This window comes from Balaenoptera borealis (genome assembly GCF_965194805.1).
Source record: "Balaenoptera borealis genome assembly, chromosome: 16".
Taxonomy (NCBI): domain Eukaryota; kingdom Metazoa; phylum Chordata; class Mammalia; order Artiodactyla; family Balaenopteridae; genus Balaenoptera; species Balaenoptera borealis.
The window spans coordinates 26,648,091-26,669,670 of record NC_138872.1 but is presented as its reverse complement, the minus strand read 5'-3'; the positions used below and the strand labels follow the sequence as shown (position 1 = coordinate 26,669,670).

Below are 21,580 nucleotides of genomic sequence, written 5' to 3'. Positions count from 1 at the left end.
ACACAGAGCTGACTGCCACTTCAGTGCTGTGTGACCTTAGAGCGGTAGCTTAACTCTCTGGGTCTCAGTTTCCTCAACTGTCAAATGGGCCACAGCACCTCTGTCACAGGACTGCTGTGAGGCTTGAATGAACATAAAGTGCTTGGCTTTACTGGTTTAGTGGTGGGTGCCAGACAAGTGGTTCAGAGCTGTGCATGAGCCATGGCAATGGGGGTCAATGGGGGGGCAGGACCAGAACCCAGGCAGGCCCCTCTTGCTCTGGCCACCATCCCCTCCACTGCCCCATGTGTGATGTTTCCCACCCTAGGTTGCCGCCTCTGCTCTCTTCTGCCTACCCAAAGTTTAGACTGCTAGCTCACCTGCCACCTTCTCCATGAAGTCCCCCTGGCTTATCATTGAAAGTTGGTGTCTGGAGGGGCCTTTGCTGAACGACCAGGCGTACCTGGGTTCTTGTTCCCTCGAAGCTAGTCTTGGACACATTTCTGTTTCTCGTATCTTGGTTTTGCTCTCAGCCTCCCCACCCCAAATCGAACTGTGCTTTCCTAGAGGGTGGGGCCCAGGTCCTCAGACTTCCCCTGGGGAACTTCCAGCACTGACTTCACAGGGTCGTAGGGGACTGAATGAACTCACACATAGGGAGTATTCAGGACAGGCCTGGCACAGAGTAAATGCCATGGAAGCATTTGCTCTGATGATTATGATTATCTAGCCACCCCACCCCCAACTGCGGCCCCAGGCTGGGGCTGGGGGGATGGAGCGAAGCAGAAACCAGGAAGAGGAGGGCTTTCCTCCTTCCCTCATCCCTCTCCTTCCCTCCCTCTCACTCCCTTCAACCTGCTTCTCCTTTGTGCTCAGACCACAGAGCCCGCCCCCTCGCCCCATGAGCCATCTCTGGCTGCCATGCCCTTGCCCTGTGCCCCCCTGGGTCCCCAAAGGCTGTTTCATCACGCCTCAGCTCCCTGCCCCACCCCCCTGCCCAACATGTGCGGAGCCCATGGCCTCCTGCCAAGGCCTGGGGCTGCCAGCAGAGGCAAAGAGACAGAAATCTCACCGCTCGGTAGGTTTTCTTCTGCCCAGCGTGCTTGGGGGCTTTGCCTGGCTCCGCTGAGCTCTCCACATGCATCGAGTAGATGATGTCAAAGAAATCTTCCACCACAGCGACCCGCTTCAGAGAGATGCCCTCCGGCTCCGACAGGCCATCTGCCCCCTGCGACAGGGTGGACAAGCTGTGTTAGTGTCAGGGATGATGGCAGGGTGAGAGCTGGGCCCCGTGGCTGGGCAGTGGGTCAGGGGCAGGGACACCGCTGCTCGCTGACCCCGTAAGGCCTCCGATGGTAGGTCTGGGGGGCTGGGGGACAGGAGCCTGCTGAGAGGGCCGCAGGGAGGGGGCTTCCAGAGTCAAGGGTGGCTGCTGCTACTAAATCTGCCAGAAACAATGGGCAGAGAAAAACAACACATTAAAAAACCAAGAGCCACCATGTTCACAATTTCAGACAGATTGTGCCAGACTCAGAAGGGAGCTTTCGAATCACACACTGTGCCAAGACCATCCTGGAAGTCTCTGGGGAGGGGGGCGGTGCTAAATAGATGCGGCCCCATCAAGAGCTCCCCAATTAGCAGTAACCTTTCGCTGTGGTCCTGGGCTAGGGTCCCAGGGGAACGGCTCGGATCACCTGGGTGACTCCTGCCTCGCCCTGGCCTTTCAGAAAAGCTTTTCACCGCTGCCCACCTCCCCACTCCAGCAGCTGAGCGCCAGCAACAGCACCCGGGCTCTTTGTGTGTGGAGATGTAGAGAATAACAGACACAAGGCCATGTGGAGGTGGCAAGGCCACATGAGTGGGGTGGCCGTGGACGCCCCGAGCCTCTGACTGGGCTGGCACGAGTGCTGTCAGCTGGCCCCAAAAAGGTGTGCCAGGATCTCAGGGACACTGGGCTTTCAGCCATCATCTCCCTAAGTGGAGACTTGGAGGGCTCTGGGGGTTTCAAAGAGGAAGAGCAAGCAGTGTCTAGGAGGGGGGGATTTGGGAAAAAGCAGGCAGGCTCTTCTCTAAAAGTGCTCAAAACACAAATCTCCAAGAGAATTCTTCACCAAAGGATCCCACTCAAGAATGTTGGCTCTTTGGAAGGGGAAAGGGGGTGTTCTTCTGGGGGCTCACAGCTATCTCCCCAGCACCGAGCACAATGCCTGGCACATAGTAGGCTCAATAAACAGCTGCCGAATGACTGGGTGGTTATAAGCGGCAGCCGGGCAGGGTAGTTTAGACACACACTTCTCCAGTTTCAATGGGGCCCCATCATTTAAGTGGCTGTGTGACCCTGAGCAGGTATTTTGCTTTTCTGAGCCTCAGGCCCTTTACCTAGAAGATGGGCATAACAGAAGCACCTTTCCCATGAGCTGCAGAGAGGAGTAAATGAAATGTGTGCGCGGCACTTAGCACCAAGCCTGGCCACAGAAACTGCTGGATAAATATTGTCATTAAGAAGTGCTTTGCCAATTGCCAAGCTTCCCCCAGCCAGGACGGGGCTGAACATCGCGACAAGCCTAGGAGACCATTAGGGTCAGGACCTGCCGGTGGGATGGTGGCTGGTAAGGGTCAGAGCTGGCTCAGGACTTTGGTCTTTGTCATCCGAGGAGAATCGAGGGCACGCTGAATGGGACACTCACTCACAATACATTCTGGGCACAGGCAGGGTTTGCTTTTATACAGCAACTTTCTCAACGTGCCATGATAGGATAGCAGGGCTATCTCTTTGCCAGTGGCCCACTTGAGAGCAGGTGGGAAAGGAAGGGCATCTGGGGCGTAGGGACCAAACCCTAGGGCTAGTGGGCAGCGTCCATGAGTGATGACCCTGGATGGTGACCTCACTGGCCCTGCACAGGCCCTCTTGCCAGTGGCTTTCTTCCAAGTCAGGATCCATTGCAATGGGGACTTCTCAGCAGGTACCTGGGTGGGTGGGTGGGTGTGTGTGTGCGTGTGTGTGTGTGTGTGTGTGCGCGCGCGCGCGCCTGTGTAGGAAGAGCAGCTTGCTGGTCCTGACTGCTTGCTGTGAGATTGTAGGCAAACTCTTCAACCTCCCTGAGCTTCACTTATGAGATGAGGTGTAAAATTCCATGACTGCTATTCTTAAACCCTCTCAGAAGTTACTGTTATCTCTGTCTTGAGGGTATCTGAAGTCCCCCTCTGAAGTCCTGGGCTCATCAGTGACTAATTCATTAGCTGACTTGTAACTACCAGCATTTTGGAGATCTTCAAATACTGCCGTGACAGAGCTGCATGGGACAAATATTATGACAGGTCAGTTACAATGCACTTCTAACCAGAGGTTCACATTGGCAAAAACAAACGAAAGAAACTTAAGAATGAAAATACAACTGGGTTTCTATTTCTTGAGCGGGGGTGGGTTCAGTTTATAAAAAGCCATTGATCTGAACACTTACAATTTGTGTACTTTTCTGTGTGTCTGTTAAACTTAATTTTTTTTTTAAATTTTATTTATTTATTTATTTATGGCTGTGTTGGGTCTTCGTTTCCGTGCGAGGGCTTTCTCCAGCCGCGGCAAGCGGGGGCCACTCCTCATCGCGGTGCGCGGGCCTCTCACCATTGCGGCCTCTCCCGTTGCGGAGCACAGGCTCCAGACGCGCAGGCCCAGCAATTGTGGCTCACGGGCCCAGCCGCTCTACGACATGTGGGATCCTCCCAGACCAGGGCCCGAACCCGTGTCCCCTGCATTAGCAGGCAGACTCTCAACCACTGCGCCACGAGGGAAGCCCTGTTAAACTTAATTTTAAAGTATATTTTTTAAAAGTATAATGGGGTGGGTAGTTCCAGATTTCAATAATCTGAGTCCCAGAGGCATAATGATGGGTTTCACTGCTTACAAGTGAATAGACCTCTCTGCTCATAAAATTGTTTCAGGCCAGAACACAGATACTTCTGGAAAAAGTTGATAAAATTTGATGAGAAGGAAGAGAGAAAGAAGACAATCTGATGAAAGATAATATTTTAGATAGGTGAGATGGAAAGTGCTCCCTAACCAGCTTGGTGATCTTGGGCAGGTCACTTCTTCACCTCTTAAAACTCAGTTTCCTGGGCTTCCCTTGTGGTGCAGTGGTTAAGAAGCCACCTGCCAATGCAGGGGACACGGGTTCGAGCCCTGGTCCAGGAAGATCCCACAAGCCACGGAGCAACTAAGCCCATGCACCACAACTACTGAGCCTGCGCTCTAGAGCCCACAAGCCACAACTACTGAAGCCTACATGCCACAACTACTGAAGCCTGCACGCCTAGAGCCCGTGCTCCGCAACGAGAGAAGCCACCGCAGTGAGAAGCCCGCGTGCCGCAACTAAGAGTAGCCCCCGCTCACTGCAACTAGAGAAAGCCCGTGCACAGCAACGAAGACCCAATGCAGCCAAAAATAAATAAATTAATTAATTTAAAAAAAAAACAAAATTCAGTTTCCTCTCACCTGTAAAATGAGCCTAAAAAAGTCCTAGTTGGATGTTCCAAGGCTCAGGTAAGAACGTTAAGTCAGGCATCTGCCACATAGAGGCTTGTAAATGTTCATCTCTTCCCTTCAGACCCACTGCGTTTGGACATTTTGTGTTTAGGAATCTGTTCTTATTTCCTGTCCCTCTGATCCATTCAGGTTACAGAAGGGGTCCCCTGAGGTAATACCCACCATCAGAAGAGATGCAGAATCTTATGCAAAGTAACATGCTAAGGCTGTCACACAAACTTGGAATAAGCTTTCCTAAAGTCAAGGTATAACTAACCAACTCAGATTAAACAGCAAAACACATTGCCCAGTGCCTGGCCTGCCTCGGTCCTAGCCTCCCACCTCCATTCACAGGCAGACGCGGGTAACCAACAGCTTTGTACCTGGCCCAACGTGACCATAACATTAACCCAGAGAAACCCTCCAGGGATGCTCCCTCTTTAAAAATGGATTGTGCTCTCCTGTGCTGTTCACACCTGGGTCCTGTAATCGGTCTATCTCAACTGCCGAGATGTACGTGGGAAAGGAGGGGGCCCGTAGCAAGCAGAATTCAAACCACACAAGGTCTGCAGAGCCACACCTTGAACTGTCCTCTGGTGAGCTGTGGCCACCTGGACACCATGTGTACTACACCCTGACGGTGGAACACCAGGATATCTGTTTGGCCTTCAAGGAGAACCCTGGGAAGAGAACAAAGGGATCGCAGGGCAGTCACGTGCTGCAGACATCTCTGCCATGCCCTGCGCCCACAGAGGTAAGAACCTCCATGCTAAATGCTGCGGGAGAGGCATGCCCTTCCTAGCCGAGAACCCAGACGCAGTACTACAAGGCTTGAGCTGCTAATCAGGGAGCGGACAGCACCTTCCGCATAGCCTTGGGATGCCTCTGCCAACCACCTCTGCTTTGTACCCAAGTTAGCTTAGTCTGATCCACAACCCTAAGCAAGCCGGGCCCTGGGTTGACAAAGGAAGCTCACTTCATTTACAGGCTGGATAAAGAGGGGGGCTGGAGCCTCTTGGCTATTCCCCACTTCCTGGGAACGCCAACCAGGAGTGATGGAATGGAACCCTGCAGCACCCCATGGGAAAAGCCATGAAAAACACACGGTCAGTTGTGCAGGACCGACCTCTGGGGCCTTCCTGTGTGGGGAAGAATATTGCCATGGTAACTTACTCCATCCTTTTGAAACAGCTAACTCCAAAACAGCCAGCCAGACTTGGGCCAACAAAACCAGACATGGCAATAGTTGTTAAAAATTCATGGAGCGCGACTTCCCTGGTGGCGCAAAGGTTAAGAATCTGCCTGTCAATGCAGGGGATACAGGTTCGAGCCCTGGTCTGGGAAGATCCCACGTGCCGCGAAGCAACTAAGCCCGTGCGCCACAACTACTGAGCCTGCGCTCCAGAGCCCGCTCGCCTACAGCCCGCTCGCCTACAGCCCGTGCTCCGCGACAAGAGAAGCCACAGCAACGAGAAGTCCGCACACCGCAACGAAGAGTAGCCCCTGCTCGCCACAACTAAAGAAAGTCAGCACGCAGCAACAGACCCAACACGGCCAAAAATAAATTAAAAAAAAAAAAAATTCATGGAGCTACAAACTTTCTTGGATATTACCATCTTCCTTAAAACCAGCCCATCTGGGTTCCAAACTAAAGGCCAGGTTGCAAGTCATTGAGGAAACCACCAAATGTCTACTTAAGCAAGGTTGGTATTTCAGAATATTTATAACAATGGTTCGCAAAGTGTGGTCCCTAGGCATCACCTGGGAACTTGTTAGAAATGCAATTCTCAGGTTCCACCTCAGACCTACCAAATCTGACACTCTGAGGATTTTAATAGACCCCCCAGATGATTCTAATGCATGACAGATTTGGGGAACTGCTGATTAGAATGTCTCTGTGATTGAGACAGGGAGGTAACTAGTAAGGAAACTGGCATTGGATATGAATATAAACATGTTCTGGGACTTCCCTGGTGGTCCAGTGGTTAAGACTCCACGCTCCCAATGCAGGGGGCCCGAGTTCGATCCCTGGTCAGGGAACTAGATCCCGCATGCCGCAACTAAAAATTCCACATGCCACAACAAAGACCCTGCAGGCGGCACAGCCAAATAAATAAATAAATATATTTTTTAAAAAAGAATAAACATGTTCCATGCTGCCAGGCCTAATATATTAATATTTTCTTCTCCAGTGAAGGCCCATTTTCCTAATGGTGGGAAGAAAAGAATCTTATTGGAAAACATTAGTATGAATTCAAAACACCTACCCAGAGACTTAATGTGGATTATGGATAGAAAGAGTGGGAGTGCCCAGCATCCTGACATCTGATTTTTAAGTCCTCCCTGGCAAAATTAATTAATACTTAAGCAGGTCATCCCTTGACGAGTCTTTTACTGGCTTCCTCAGTTTCCTCAAGTGATCTGAATGCTCGGCACAAAGAGGACTGCTGTGCCCAGGGCTGCAAACCTAGGAGAGAGATGAGCATATCTTCCCAGGCCCCTGCCTGGGTGGCCTCGTGGGCTGTCGTTGGGAGTCATCCCTCAGGTGAGCTCCTGAATCTGATTGAGTCTTGCCTGTCTTCCCACTAAGCCAATTAAACGGACTCCTGCCCTTGATGGCAGGTGAGGTCCAATTGCTAATGGATTGCAGTTCTGTCATCTCCACTGGAACTTCAAAGTCACTTGCTGGTAATAAGTTATACACTTATCAAAGTGGGCTCACCGTTTCAGGCCACCGGGGTGCCGTTTAGTACACCACCATCACTATAGTAGTGGCATATGCCTTCCAGCAACGAAGTGTCCATGATTAAGAGAATGAGGCTCAACAGTGGGGACATTTCTCAATTGGGTTCCTAAGGTAGAGGAAGAAACCATGCAAACAGTCCTTAGGATGAGCCCTTTTGGTGCAGCTCTCGACAAAGAGTAAAAATCAACGAGATTGGGCTTCCCTGGTGGCACAGTGGTTAAGACTCCGCCTGCCAATGCAGGAGACACGGCTTCGAGCCCTGGTCTGGGAGGATCCCACATACCGCGGAGCAACTAAGCCCGTGTGCCACAACTACTGCACCTGCGCTCTGGAGCCCGTGCGCCACAACTAGTGAGCCCACGTGCTGCAACTACTGAAGTCTGTGCGCCTGGAGCCTGTGCTCCGCAACGGGAGAGGCCACCGCAATGAGAAGCACACGCACCGCAACGAAGAGTAGCCCCCGCTCCCCGCAACTAGAGAAAGCCCGCGCATGGCAACAAAGACCCAACGCAGCCAAAAATAAATAAATAAATAAATTTATTAAAAAAAAAAAAAAATCAACGAGATTGCTGTCAGAGGAGAAAGTCAGTGAGCAGAACCTACCCCTGAGGAAACACACCTTTGGCTACCACTTGTTTGGGAGCCCAGGACTTCAGGGGATTGATTGCACAGGCAAGTGTGAAGATGCTGCTCCAACCCGTCAGGGCCAGATTACAGGCAAAAGCTACTGCAAACGCTATTAGCTGCATGTTCCTCCCAACTTCTGGAACTCTGGCTGTTCCTCCCGTGCCCCAAACCACACTTTAATACATTCAGGCAGGACCAAGGTTTTGGAAATGGGGGTAGCAGTTTTGGGGGGTTCCCACAGAGTCTCATTCCAACTACTGGTAGGGCTGAAAGAAGACCCAAGGGGAGAAGTCAGCTTCCTGCAAAGGGTCCTCAGAGGGAAAGGAAAATGGTGGAGATGAAATTTAAAAAGCAAACTCAATGGAGAGAACGAAAAGAACAGAAAACCAGAATGAAGACCTTCACCCAAATATCCAGAAATTCTTTCCTCAGAATCCCCAAGAGAAGCCAGTCACAGTTTGTAAAGGGCATTCAGATGACTGAGAGGGGCCGTTACTTTAATGGGACAAGGACAGTATTTGAATTTCTCTCCATTATGAACACTACCTACTGCAGACTGGAAACCAAAACCAAAAGCAAAAAACTCCAAGATAAAGATTCACAGCAGAATTTTCGGACCCATGGTTGCACTGAGCTCTGTAGGCCTGCATGGGGCGGAGGGATGAGACCACTCCCTCCCCATAAATAAATAAATACAAAAACAAGGCGTGGAGGACTTAATGTAGCACCTGCCTCTTCTCCACCCCTGTGCACAATCTCCAACTGTTAGTGCAGAGCCGCCACCGCATCGCACCTGCCATCTGGAACAGGCCTCATATATTCCAAGGCCTCCTTTCTGCTTCGCTGAACCTCCATCTTCTTTCAAATCACGCCGGGGACCGAAATGCACACCCCGGGGCCACAGGGCAAGGTGCTGGGGATCAGCCCCCAAACAACAGCACTACCTTTGAGGGATGCCATATCTTTCAAGCAGCTCTGAATGTTTTTCTTTTTCCTTTCTTTTTCTTTTTGGTTTTGTTAACTGTGGGATGTCTGGAAAGGGTGAACGGGGAAGGAGTGGGAAGAGAAAGGGGTGTAGTGGCCCAAAGTGTCCCCCTCTTGGCAGGAGAGGAGCAATGACCCTGGTTTAAGGGATGGAGGGAGGGAGTAGCTAAGGCACTCTCAAGCAGGATAGGGTAGGGCCTGGGGGATAGGAATTCTGGCCTGGGCGTGCCAGGAGGGCGCAGGTGCTCTAGGTGAAGTCACAGCCCTGAGGACAATGAGCCCTGACCCTGGGCCTCAGTTTCCTCTTGTGCAGAGATGACACGATATGCGCAGTGCCTTTCGCCACCTCACAGGAAGGTTGTGGGAACCCAAAGGATGCACAAATAGCCCCCACCCTGGGCGAGACATCCATAAATAACCGCGGTCACCGCTACTATGGAGGGGCGCGCTCCAGGATTCTGGGCACCCGCCTTCCTCGAGCGAGCGCCGTGGCCAAGGGCAGGGGAGTGGGGTCGCTGAGGTGGGGGTGCTAGGCGGAAGGGGGCGGCCCTGAGCCAAGCAGACCCAGCGGGCGGGTCCCTTCGGGGCCGCGGCGGGCGGCCGGGGCGCGCTAACGAGCGGGGCCCCAGGTGCGGGCCCCACCCCAGACTTGGGGGGAGGAGGAGGGGCTGGAGGGGGAGGGGAAAGGCCCGCGCTAATGACTGTTGACAGCGCGCGCTGGGACTGGCCGAGCCGCGCGCGCCACTGACAGCTGCTCCGGCGGGGAGCGGGGGGACGGGGGTGAGGCTGCTCGCGCTCCCCCCACGGCGCACGCGCGTGCGCCTCGGCGAGGAGGGGCCGGGAGGAGCGCGCGCGCCGGGCCCGGGTTCGGAGGGCCTGCTGGAGCGGCTCGCGCGGGCTCCTCGCGGGCAGGCAGGTAATGAGAGTAACCATGGCAACCCACCAGAGGAAGTGTATTCTGCAGGAGACGTTAATCCCCTCTCCCCGGAGCTGGGACAGCCTGACTTTCCATTCTCACACAGTAATTAGATACCAGCTGTCAGTGCAGGGGGGACGGCTCCGCGGCTGCAGCCCGGATGGGGGGGCGCACAAAGGGGGCGGGGGGGGGGAGGAACGCAGGGAGGAGGGCGTTAAAGACACAGGGACGCTTTCCGGCGGGTGGGCCAGGGCGGCGCGCCTCCCCCAATCTCCGGCCTCGAGGCGCGCTCCCGCTCACCTGGAGACCCCGCCCGCGCGGGGCCCCGCCCACTCGACACGCACCTGCTGCGCGCGCGCGCCCGCCCGCCGGCCCCTGCGTTCCCCCTCTTTCGACCCCGCCTCCCCACTCTCCGCGCACCTGCTCCGCTCCCCGCCCTCCTGGGACGCTGCCCACCTGTCCTTTGTGCGGGGCGGTACCATTCGATCTGGCCAGCTCTCCTTCAGGGAGCGCCCGCTCTGTGCCAGGCGCCGTGCCAAGCCTGATCTGTGTAATCCTCACAGACCCTCTGCGGTAGGCGCCTCTGCTGTTCCCCGCCCAGGGCGCAGCGGGGTGTGGCCATTTGCCCAGGGTCACGCAGACTTGAACTCCCATCCCGATGCCCATTTAACCACCAAACTGCAGCGCCTCCCCATCGCGTCCACATCCGTTATAGCTCCAGGGGCCTCCCAACCGCCCAGGGAGACAAAACAATCACGCTGGTGGCTGGCATCGTGGTGCACTTAATGTGTGCCAAGCTTTCACTGCCTCATTTCACTTTCCCAGCAGCCCTGGGAGGATTATTACCCCCATCTTACAGATGAGGAAACTGAGGCACAGAAAACTGAAGTGACTTGTCCACAGGCATGGAGAAGAGAGTGGAAGAGCTGGATTCAAACCCAGGCGCTCAGACCCCAGGATCCATGCTGTCAGCTACCGGCACTATTAACTCCACCCCCAGGTTCCTGGTGTCTGTAATCCAGCCCAGGCCCTCTCCTTTCACCCTTCAGCCCACCCACATCCTGTCCCAGCATCAGTGAGGAGCTGCCTCTCTTAGCCATACCTGAGAAATAGAAGAAGTTCCTAGGCCTAAAGCCACTGCCACGTCCCTAATTTCTGCCAGACCTCCCAGAAACCCTGGCTCTCAGTGAGGATAGCCACTCAGAAATCATTGTAGGCCAGCCTCCCCATTTCCCAGGTAGGGGAACCAAGACCACCAAGGTGTAAGGCTAGCCCAAGGAGGAGATGGCCTCGTGGAGCCTTTTGGGGGGAGTTCAGTCCCCGCAAGCCTAGCTATGCCTCCTGCCCCCCCACCCCACAGTCAGGTCTCGGGGGGCACGCCAAGGAGGGGCAGGAAGTGCTGAGAAGCAGAGCGGGCTCCTGTCCCCAGTGGCGGCGGGTGTCTGGGGCAGGAGGAGGCTATCTGATCCCTTCCCCACTGCCCCGGCCATGACCTCCTCCCTCCCTCCATCTCTCCCTCCTCCCTCATGGCCAGGGGAGCCAGCACCCTGGGCTGCAGCTGAGAACCCAGCGTTCCCCAACCCGGCCCACATTCCTGTGGGAGGAGGAGTGGGGGGGCGTTGGGCCAAGGGCTTTAGGGACGGGGCACCCCTGGGGCTGCCCCACCCTGCCTGGGCCAAGGCCGGGCTGTCTCCAACCTCACCATTTCCTGCCTCCGCTCTCCGCATCTCTCAGTAGCAGAGCTGCCTAAATTTGGCTCCAGGAGGGAATGGGGGAGGTGGCAGCAGGCGGGTGCTGTCAGAGGCCAGGGCGCAGCTCCCTGTCTAGCCGGCTGGCATTTTTGCTGTCTGGAGGAGGGCAGGGGGGCCCAGCAGCCCTCTCCGGGAAAGGGAGATGTTCGTACCTTCTGATGTGAACTGAGTAATGTGCAAACGACATGCAAACCAAGCTTCAAATCAGCATCTCAGCCAGGGAACAGCTTGGGTGCTGCTTTTGGGATGAGAACAGAAGGACCAGTGGCCCACTCCCCAGGGCTCCAGTGGGGGCTGAGGGTGGGTACAGGGTGTCCAGGGCTGGGAGCTGGGAGACTCCGTTTCTTGCTGGGTGGAGATTCAGGGCTTTAGATCAGTGGCTGGATGCCTTGGGTCCCAGCCTGAGGGCAGGGCCATGGCTTTCTCTGCCTGCTCTGGCACAGTGCTTGGCACACGCTGTTACATGGTTAAGCACATGAGTTTGTAGCCACCCTGTCTAGGTTTGAACCTTGGGTCTCTACTGGCCAACTCGGTGAATTCATCAACAGCGTATCCAGGCAAACAACTCATGTAATTGGCATCCCTTTTAGGACTTCCCTTCCCTAGAAGGTGGGCACAGGGGCATGGCCCAAAAGAACATGGGCTTTGGAATCAGACCTGGATTCCAGGTCTGGCTTAGCCAGTGAGGCTCTGTGGGTCTCACGCCCTCCTCTGGGAAATGGGTTCAGGATCTCAAGCTCAGCTGTGATGTCCACGTGAGGGCCTGGACACTCCAAAAGTCTTCTCACCAGCGTGGTCTCACTGCTCTCTGCATTCATTCAACACCTTCTCTGTCCCGGTCCCATCTCCCCTCTCCTCTTTGCTCTCTGTCTTGGTTTTTCTCTTGTAGATTTCTTGCAGTCTCTCCCCTCCCGTTCTCTCCACTTGTCTCGGTGACCTCAGGGAAGCCACTGCCTCTCCCAGTCTCAGTCTGCACATCTGCTGCATGGGGGTAATGGGAGGTGGATGATGACCTCTGTCTGGGGTCTAGGGCCCAGGAGAAACTTGATGGGCGGCAGCACTTCATAAGGCCCATTTACATCCCAAATGACCAGGAGGGGTGGGCTATGCCCCCAGCTCTATCAGGTATGGGGTGTTGGGGCCCCACTTCTCGGTAACTCTGTTTAACCCCAGATAACTGCTCTCCTGCCCCTCGGCCAGGGCTGATATGAGCTGAATCCAACTTCCTGCCACCCAAAAGCCACTTCCTGCCAAACTCGAGCTGATACCAGAAGAACTTGTTTTCTGTGCACAGAGCAGTCCCGCTGGGGCGGCCGCCCGCCTGCCCCGGGTGTGAACATTTTTTCCATCTGCAGGTCTGCCTGGTGGGGCTGGGCGGGGGAGGATGGGGACTCTGCCCTCCTCACCTCTGAACCTGCCTGTCCTGCCCCGCCATAGCCTCCAGGCCTGCCAGCCAGCCCAGGAAGGGTGCCAAGTGGCCCTTTGGGCCCAGACAGACACGTGTAGGCAGCCATACACAGTCTGACACAGCCACACACACAGCCGGTCTGACAGTCCTCACAGCCACCGGGCGTTTGGGTGAAGACTCTGGGAGACAAGTGTGTGACCCTGTCAGACAGCAGTCACACACACTCAGAGTCACAGACAACCGCACACGGAGACAGTACACCCAGTCTCAGTCACTCACACACATGCACACGGAGCTCCCCACACTTGCCCAGCGTCCCCCTTCCAGATGTATTCACTAATTCAACAAACACTCTCTGAGGGCCTGCTCTGTGCCAAGCTCTGGGCTAACCCAGAGTAAAAGCTACTGGAATAGTAACACGTAAGTAGCTGACCTGTGCTGTTCCCTCAGTTTCCTTACATGTGAAATGGGGAGAACAGCCCTGCCCCATAGGTCTGTTGGGAGGATTAATGAGCTAATTCGTGCAAGGCCCTGGTCCCCATCTGGCCCGTAGACAGCACCATCTAAGTTAGGCTATCTTAGTTAGCCAGGAGCTTCCTGTGCCCAGCTCCGCTGAGATCTTACATACCTTATCGCCCTGAGTCCTGGCCCAAGCTCCCCCACGGCTCAGGTCCTCATTCCCATTTCCACAGATGAGGAAACTGAAGCTCAGGGAAGAGGCCCACAGGTCCTCAGGGTGCCCGCATGACCTCCTCTCCTGCCACATCACTCTGCTGCCCCAGCCTGCCTCACTACCCGCCTCGCCACACAGTCACTGTTGCCTCTGCCTGGAATGCCCTTGCCACTTGCCACCGGCTCCTTCTGACCTGCCTACTTCCCCAGCTCCCCCCCAAAGCCCAGGCAGCCCCTGTTCACTTCCCTCAGAACACTCATCACCTGTGGAGCACCGGACCCCCCACTGGCCTTTAAGGGCCAAGAGTCAGAGCCATTTTGTCCATCCTCTGGCACCTAGTAGGTGCTCAACACCTTCAGAGCTAAATGAATAAACGAAGGGGCCTGCTCCTCACAGCTACTGAGGACAGAGTCTGGAACCACGCCAGGACACCTGAAGCTGGAGCTCACTCCTGTGCTATCTTGCTTCTCACACCACCAGCACTTCATAGCGTGTCAATGAATGAATGAATGGATGAAACCAAGATTTCGGGATCCCGGTCCAGTGCTCTCTGGGCAAAACCTCCTTCACTTCCTGGCAGCGTGGACAGGAGCCAAGCTCCAGCCGCTTCGGATGGTGGCGGGGCTGACGGGCCGCCTGAAGCCGGCTGTCAGGAGCTCGTCTGGCCACAGCCGCCAGCAGGGAAGACCAGCTGGCGGTGCAGGGTCCATCGGCCCAGGCCTGGAATCTGAGCCGCCCTGAGAGGCCCAGCTTCTCTCCAGGCCCCCACAAACTGGCCTTTGTTTCCCAGGCCGGCCAAGACCCAGCAGCCTGGGCTTTCTCTCTGCCTGCGGCACCCGCACTGAGCCGGCGGGGTAAATGGGCCAGCCTCCCCTCTGTCCGGGCCCAGGATGTCGCTTCAGGACTAAATGGAGATGTAATTTTCTATACAAATCCATGACAATTTAGATGGAGTGATTGTAATTGGCTTTTCAATGGGGGTTTTGTCCAGTGCTGGTGGCTAGAACTGGGTGGCCTGTTTGAGGCAGGCTCCATTTAAATGACAATAAAGCAATAATATTGAGGACTTGTACAGTGCCCAGAGCCCCTCGTGGGCCCAAGTGGAGCCTCATGTTTATGGATCTGGTCCTTCCCTGGGGCTGTCTGGACAACCGGGTAGTGGGGGGCACGGAGCCCGGGAGAGGGGCTATTCCAGACATAAAGGCTCTGGGGCGGCCGGGGCGGGGTCGCATGTCCACTGGCTTCCCTGCTCCATACTCATCACACAACCACTGACTAGTGCCGCCCGAGGGCTGGCTGCTATTCCAGGTGCCGGGGGTGCCGAGAGCCAGAGAACCCTCCCGGGCAGATCAGGGGCAGGAGGGAACAGTGGCTAGCTAGCACAACATGAGGCTGGATGGAGAGCGTGACCCAGAGCCAGATGGCACGGGTTCAGATCCTACCGCGCTCCTTACTAGCTTCCTGGGCTTTGGCAAGTTACTTAACCTCTCTGTGCCTCTGTTCCGCCAGCCATAAAATACAGTTGCAAAGTCCCTGTGAGGACGAAGCACCTGTCGAGGGCTCAGCACAGCGCCTGGCGGGCGGAAGGGGCTGTCGGTAAGTTACCGCCTTGTTTGTTAAAACTCCAGCTCTGGTGTCAGACTTGCGGGGGGGTGACCGTGAGCTTGTGACTTAACCTCTTTAAACCTCCACCGGCTTCTCTTTAAGGTGGGGCTTTTAGGAGAGCCGACCCCACGGGGTGGTGGGGAGAGGATGCAGGAAGTGCTTGGCTCAGTGAACGCGAGCTCTCACTTGCAGTGATGCTTTTTGGCCTTGAGGAGCTTGCCATTCCGTGATAATTATACTGTTGGGTGTGGGAGACAGAAAGGGAAGGAGAGAAAGCTCACAGGAAGCCAGGACAGAGCTGCCTCTGCTGGCAGGGGCTGCACTGGGAGGGAATGATCTGGAGGGGCCTCGGGAACAGGGTGGGGCTGCCGGCTGTGTTAAGGAAGGAAGGCTTCACAGAGGAGGTGACATTTGGGCTGGGCCTTGAAGGATGAGTGGCGGGTTTTTGCCAACATAGGACGGATCCCAGTGCCAGGCACCGTGGCTACAGAGTCACAGGCAGACCCTGTAGCCCTGCCTCCTGAGCATGTGTTTCGTACCTGTGGGAGTGGCCGAGGGGAGGAGATAAAGGCAGGCGGTCAGGGAGACCCTCCTGAAGGAGAGATGCTGAGAGCATGTAGGAAGGGAAACAGCCTGTGCAAAAGGCCCGCAGGTGGGAAGGCGGCTGGCGTCTTAGGCTTTGGTGAGTGGACAGTGGGGAAACTGCAAAACATGGCTGGAGGGACTGGACAGGGGCTGTGGGTTTACTCACAGTGAAGTAGGCGGCCACAGAGGGATTTTAAGCAGGCGGGTGACACCATCCGCATTACATTTTTAAAGGATCCCTCCGGCTGCTTGTGGAAAATGGGCTGCAGAGAGGAAGGGGTAAGAGGGAGACCTTGGAGAAGCGGGTGAGTCACTGGAGGGAGGGAAGTGGTTGGATCCACAAAATAGCAGGCGCTCGGTAACCGTTGGCTGGATGGTGGGCAAGCAGAGCATGGTGAGGGGCCGGGTGCAGCTGGCACATAAGCAGGGTTGGTGAAAGGAGTTGACAGAAGAGAGGTGAGGGCCGCCTCCCACCTCCCCTTGCAAGGCTAAGGCTCTGGGGCTTTTTCCTGAAGGCAGCAGGGGAGCCAATATGGGTTTTTCTCCAGGCAGAGAAAGACCATGCCGCAATTTGTGCTTTGGAAAGATCATTCTGCTGCAGGGTGGAAGGGTGGGAGGTGGTGGGTGGGCGAGGCTGGAGGGAAGGAGGCAGGGAGGGAGAGGGGTTGGTGAGGGCTCAGAGGCCTCAACAGGCTACCTGGCCATCCCTCAACTCCAAGAGCAACAAACTTCCTCTTCAGCAAGGTCTAAAATCTAGTCCTGGGTCACAGAGTTGTCAACGCAGAGCTGGGATCCGACCCCAGGGCAAACTCAAAGCCCAGTGCTGTTCCCCTTTATTATCGTTCCCATTCTGCAGATGAGGAAACCAAGGCTCCGAGAGGCTGAGTCACTCATCTAAGGAGACAGAGCTCGAATTGAGATCCAGGCTCAGACCCAGGCAGTCTGACTTCAGACCCATACACCAGAGGTCCTAACCTGTATTTGGGGGGCAGAGGTTTACTACAATTTTGAATGTATTGCTAATACTTAAAAGTTGGGAAATTTCATGGAAAAAGAAAACCTGAACTTTGTACAGAACCTCCTGATGTTGACAGCCCCAGGACCCAGTCCTTGAACCTTGTCCATCTAGTGGCTCCCAGGTTTACACCTCCAGCCTGGGCCTCTGCTCTGCATCCATTCAGCCGATTGGACATGTCTGAAAGCAAGTGCGTGTCTAGGGCCCCTGTAGAGGGCCAGGGAAAGGCATCCATCTATTCACGCATCCATTCATTCATTCAAGCATTTGGACCACTGCCACCCCCTCCACTGTCCGGCCATCGCCACCAAATCTCCTCCACCAGAAGCCTTCTCCATCTCCACTTACTCAGGCCAAATACCCTGGAGTCATCCTTGATTCCTCCCTCTTTCTCTCACATCCCCCCATGCCCATCTCATCCATCAGCAAATCCTGTTGGCTCCACCTTAAACTTTAACCAGAATCCAACTGCATTCCACCACTTTCCCTGCTCCTGATTTCCTGTCCCGGGACCTGCGGGGCTTCAGGGAGAAGCACGTGCTGGCACTGGAGAGCCCTGGGGCCCTCCCCACTGGGTCTCAGTCTCTTCATCTGTAGGAAGGGCGGGATACAGCAGGTCATTTTGACTCCCGTTATCCTTTTGTCCAGATTTTGGAGCTGGGAAGAGCCTGGTTCACAAGACACTTCATGTTAAACTCCTTATTCCTTTCTGGCCTGGGCAGGACACAGGTGGGACAAAGGAATAGACTGTGAGTGTCTGAGACAATGACAATCTTGACTTTCAACACCCTGGGGTGGGTTAGGAGCCCCATGGAGTGGAGGACGTCTTGCTCACCACTGACCAGTCCCCAATATCTACTGGAGCCTAGCACAGAGTAGGTGCTCAGGAAACATTTGTTGAATGAATAAATGAATGAATGAACCTTCCTGGCCCTCCAAAGGCACCCTGGGCATTCACTCAATTTCAGAGGGCCTTGATTTTCCCATCTGAGAAATAGGTAGAGTAACCTAATGCCATTGCCTTCCTTCTGTACAACAACTAACATGTACTGAGTGCCCGCTGTGTGCCAGGCACATATTAACTCATTTATGCTTCACTGTAATCCCAAGAAGTAGGAACAACTCCCTTTTATGATTGAGGAAACTGAGGCCCAGAGAGGTTAAGTGACATGACCAAAGTCACACAGCGCATAAGTGGCTGAGCCAGAGACCATCCCAGGCAGCCTGGACCTAGAACTCTCATTCTTTTTTTTTTTTTGGCTGCACCGCGAGTAGCTTGCAGGATCTTAGTTCCCCAACCAGGGATTGAACCTGCACCCTTGGCAGTGAAAGCATGGAGTCCTAACCCCTGGACCACCAGGGAATTACCTAGAACTCTCATTCTTAAACACTGTTCCAGGCTACCCTTCAAGAAGAAATGAGGTCTGGGGAAGCCTGCCCCAAGGAGGCAGCCCACAACTTTATAGATGGGGATATGCTGAGCAGGGCTGCGAACTCAACAGTCCTTCCATGGCTCCCACTTAATACCAGTCAAATAAAACCCAAATACCCACATCTGGACTCAAGGCCCCTGGAAGGAGCTCCAGCTGCATCTTCTCCTTCCATAGGCCGGCCCCAGCGCAAACGTGATACTCCAGCCATGCTGGCTGCTTCTCTTCCGCATCAGCCTGGGGCTGTCCTGCCTCTGTGCCTGGACACACCCTGTCCCCTCTATGTAGAATGCCACGCCCTGGCTCCTGGGCCGTCCTTCCTCCAAGTTTCATTCAAATGTCCTTCTCTCCCCTTCCTCCCTTCGAAGACTTCCCTGACCCCCAGCCATATTTCTTATCTTCGATTTCCTAAAGCACTTTGCCAGCAAGGATAACATAGTTAACGTGTCTCCATATGCCAGTGCGTACTATTAACAATGCCACTTTACAGATGAGAAAATCGAGGCACCGAGAGGAGAAGTAAGTTGCCCAAAGTAACATGGGATGGAGTCAAGATTGAACCAACACTGGCCTGACCCAAAGCTAGATCGCCAAGCCCTGAGTCAGACCACATTTCCTGAAGTCTGTCCTTGAGTCTTAGCTGCCTTACCAGGAGGGATGCAGCCTGAGGGCAGAGGCTACTTCTCACCCATCTTGGCACCCCTGGCTCCTAGGACAGTGCCAGGCATACAGTAGGTGCTCATTCAAGACTCCCTAGTGACTGAACAGTGTTTGCCTTCTGCATGAGTAAATGTGGTCTTAGAAACAGATTTTCCAGGCACCACATGCTGAATTTGTGTTCTTCTGGCAGTTATTTCGGAAGGCGTTTGAGGCACTGTGAAGGCATAGGAGCTGGATAGGATGGTGGAAAGTGAGTCAGGGTCAGAAGTCAGACAGACCATGTGACCTTAGATCACTGTAGAGTCGGGATTTTAATTCTGACCTTCAGGGTCATTGTGAGGGTATACACAGTGCCAGTATATAGTGAGCGTTCAATACATAGTAATCATGATTATTAATTAACAATTCATATTCTAGACATTGCTGCCAGGAGTGGAAGGCAATCTGGCATCAGCTACCAAGGACCAAAATCACATGCCTGTGGACCCAGCAATTCTACTCCTTGGTAAAAACTCACATGTGTCTGAAATGGCCATCTGCGTTCAAGGAGGTTCACTGAGGTCTTGTGAGAGAACAAAATGCTGGAAACAACTTAAATGTCCATCGACAGAGGACTAGGTAAATAAATTGTGGTACATCCATAAAATCGAATACTATGCAGCTATAAAAAAGAATAAGAAAGTTCTTTATGTTCTGACATACTTATACACTGACAGCACATAGATCTACTGTTTCATGGGAAAACAACCTGAAGAATGTAAGAGCTAAAACTATAAAACTCTGAGAAGAAAGCATAAGGATAAATCTTTGTGACCTTGGATTAGGCAATGAAGATGACACTATAACACAAGCAAAAAAAAAATTAGACAAACTGGACCTCATCAAAATTAAAAACTTTTGTCCTTCAGTGGACACCATCAAGAAAGTGAAAAGACAACCCACAGGCTGGAAGTAAATATCTGCAAATCATGTATCTGATAAGGCACTTGCATCTAGAATACAGAAAGAGCTCATAACTCAATAATAAAACAAATAATGCAATTAAAAATCAGTCGGAGGATCTGAATAGACATTTCTCCAAAGAAGCTATACAAACAGCCAATAAGCACATGAAAAGATGCTAAACATCATTTGCCATCAGGGAAATGCAAATCAAAACCACAATCAGGGGACTCCCCTGGTGGTCCAGTGGTAAAGAATCCACCTTCCAATGCAGGGGAGGCGGGTTCGATCCCTGGTCTGGGAAGATCCCACATGCCACGGAGCAACTAAGCCCGAGCGCCACAACTACTGAGCTTGCGCGCCTCAACTAGAGAGCCTGCGTGCCACAAACTACAGAGCCCACATGCTCTGGAACCCACGCGCCACAACTAGAGAGAGAAAACCCACAGGCCACAACTACAAAGAAGCCCGCGTGCCGCAACGAAGAGCCTGTGCACCACAACGAAAGATCCCACGTGCTGCAACTAAGACCTGACGCAGCCAAAAAAAAAAAAAAGAAAAGAAAAACAACCCACAATCAGATACTATTTCACACCCACTGGGATGACTCGAATAAAAACGACAGATAATAATAAGTGTTGATGAGGATGTGGGAAAATTGGAAGCCTCCTACGCTGCTGGTAGGATTGTAAAATGGTGCAATGATTTTGGAAAACAGTCTGGCAGTTTCTCAAAAGGTTAAACATAGAATTACCCTATGATCCAGCAATTCCGTTCCTAGGTAGAAGAGAATTGAAAACATATGTCCACACAAAAACTTGCACGTGACTGTTCATAGCAGCATTATTCATAATAGCTAAAATCTGGAAACAACCCAAATGTCCATCAGCTGTTGAATAGATAAATAAAATGTGGTATATCCATACAATGGAATATTATTCAGTAATAAAAAGGGAAGAAGTACATGCTACAGCATGGACAAACCTTGAAAAAATTATGCTAAGTGAAAGAAGTCAGGCACAAAAGTCAGGCACATGTCGTATGATTCCATTTATAGGAAATGTCCAGAGAAGGCAAATCTACAGTGAAAGAAGTAGTTTCCTAGGGCTGGGGAAGGAGGTCTAGGGGAGTGGAGAGTGACTGCTCTTGGGTGTGGGGTTTCTTTTGGGGGTGATGAAAATGTTCTAAAATTGATTGTGGTGACACTTGCACAATTCTGAATATACCAAAAAACCACTGAGTTGTATTTTAAATGGGTGAATTGTATGGTATGCGAAGTATATCTCAATAAAGCTATTACAAGAACAAAAAGCAACCTACAGAACAGCGTACAACGTATTTTGTGTAAAAATAGAAACAAACCCCAGAAATACATGTGCATATGTGCTTATACATATGTATAAAACATCTCTGGAAGGAAACCAGAGAAATAATAGTGGCTGCCCCTGGGGAGGGGAACTGGGTGGCAAGGAGGGAGAATTTTTTTTTCACTGTACACTGGTACCTGACGAATTTTTTTTTTTAATAATGAGATTTTATTACCATTTCAAAACGTTATACTTAAAAAAAAAAACAAACCAGTGGTTTATAACTGGCCCTCAGCCAGAGGATGGGTTGGGCGAGGCAGCTCTGAAACACAGGAGGTGGTGAGAGAAACCCAACTTTACAGTTTTCCAAGCCTTGCTAACATCCATCGTCTTTTTTATTCCTCACGCAAGCCCTGTCAGAGGGTTTCAGCAC

The 21,580-nt window shown here is 53.2% G+C and overlaps 1 protein-coding gene across 3 annotated transcripts in view; it reads right to left on the bottom strand.

The window, feature by feature from the left end:
• The window catches only part of NOL4L (nucleolar protein 4 like), a 133,519-nt gene that overhangs the window by 80,818 nt on the left and 31,121 nt on the right, over window positions 1-21,580 (bottom strand). For all 3 annotated transcript variants that reach the window (XR_014235361.1, XM_082358839.1, XM_082358835.1), the window contains exon 2: window positions 1,052-1,207. Coding sequence is in view for 2 of the 3 variants with exons in the window: in XM_082358839.1 (XP_082214965.1) it covers window positions 1,052-1,207 (156 nt within the window). In the remaining variant the exon portion in view is untranslated. The remainder of the gene's footprint in view (window positions 1-1,051; window positions 1,208-21,580) is intronic.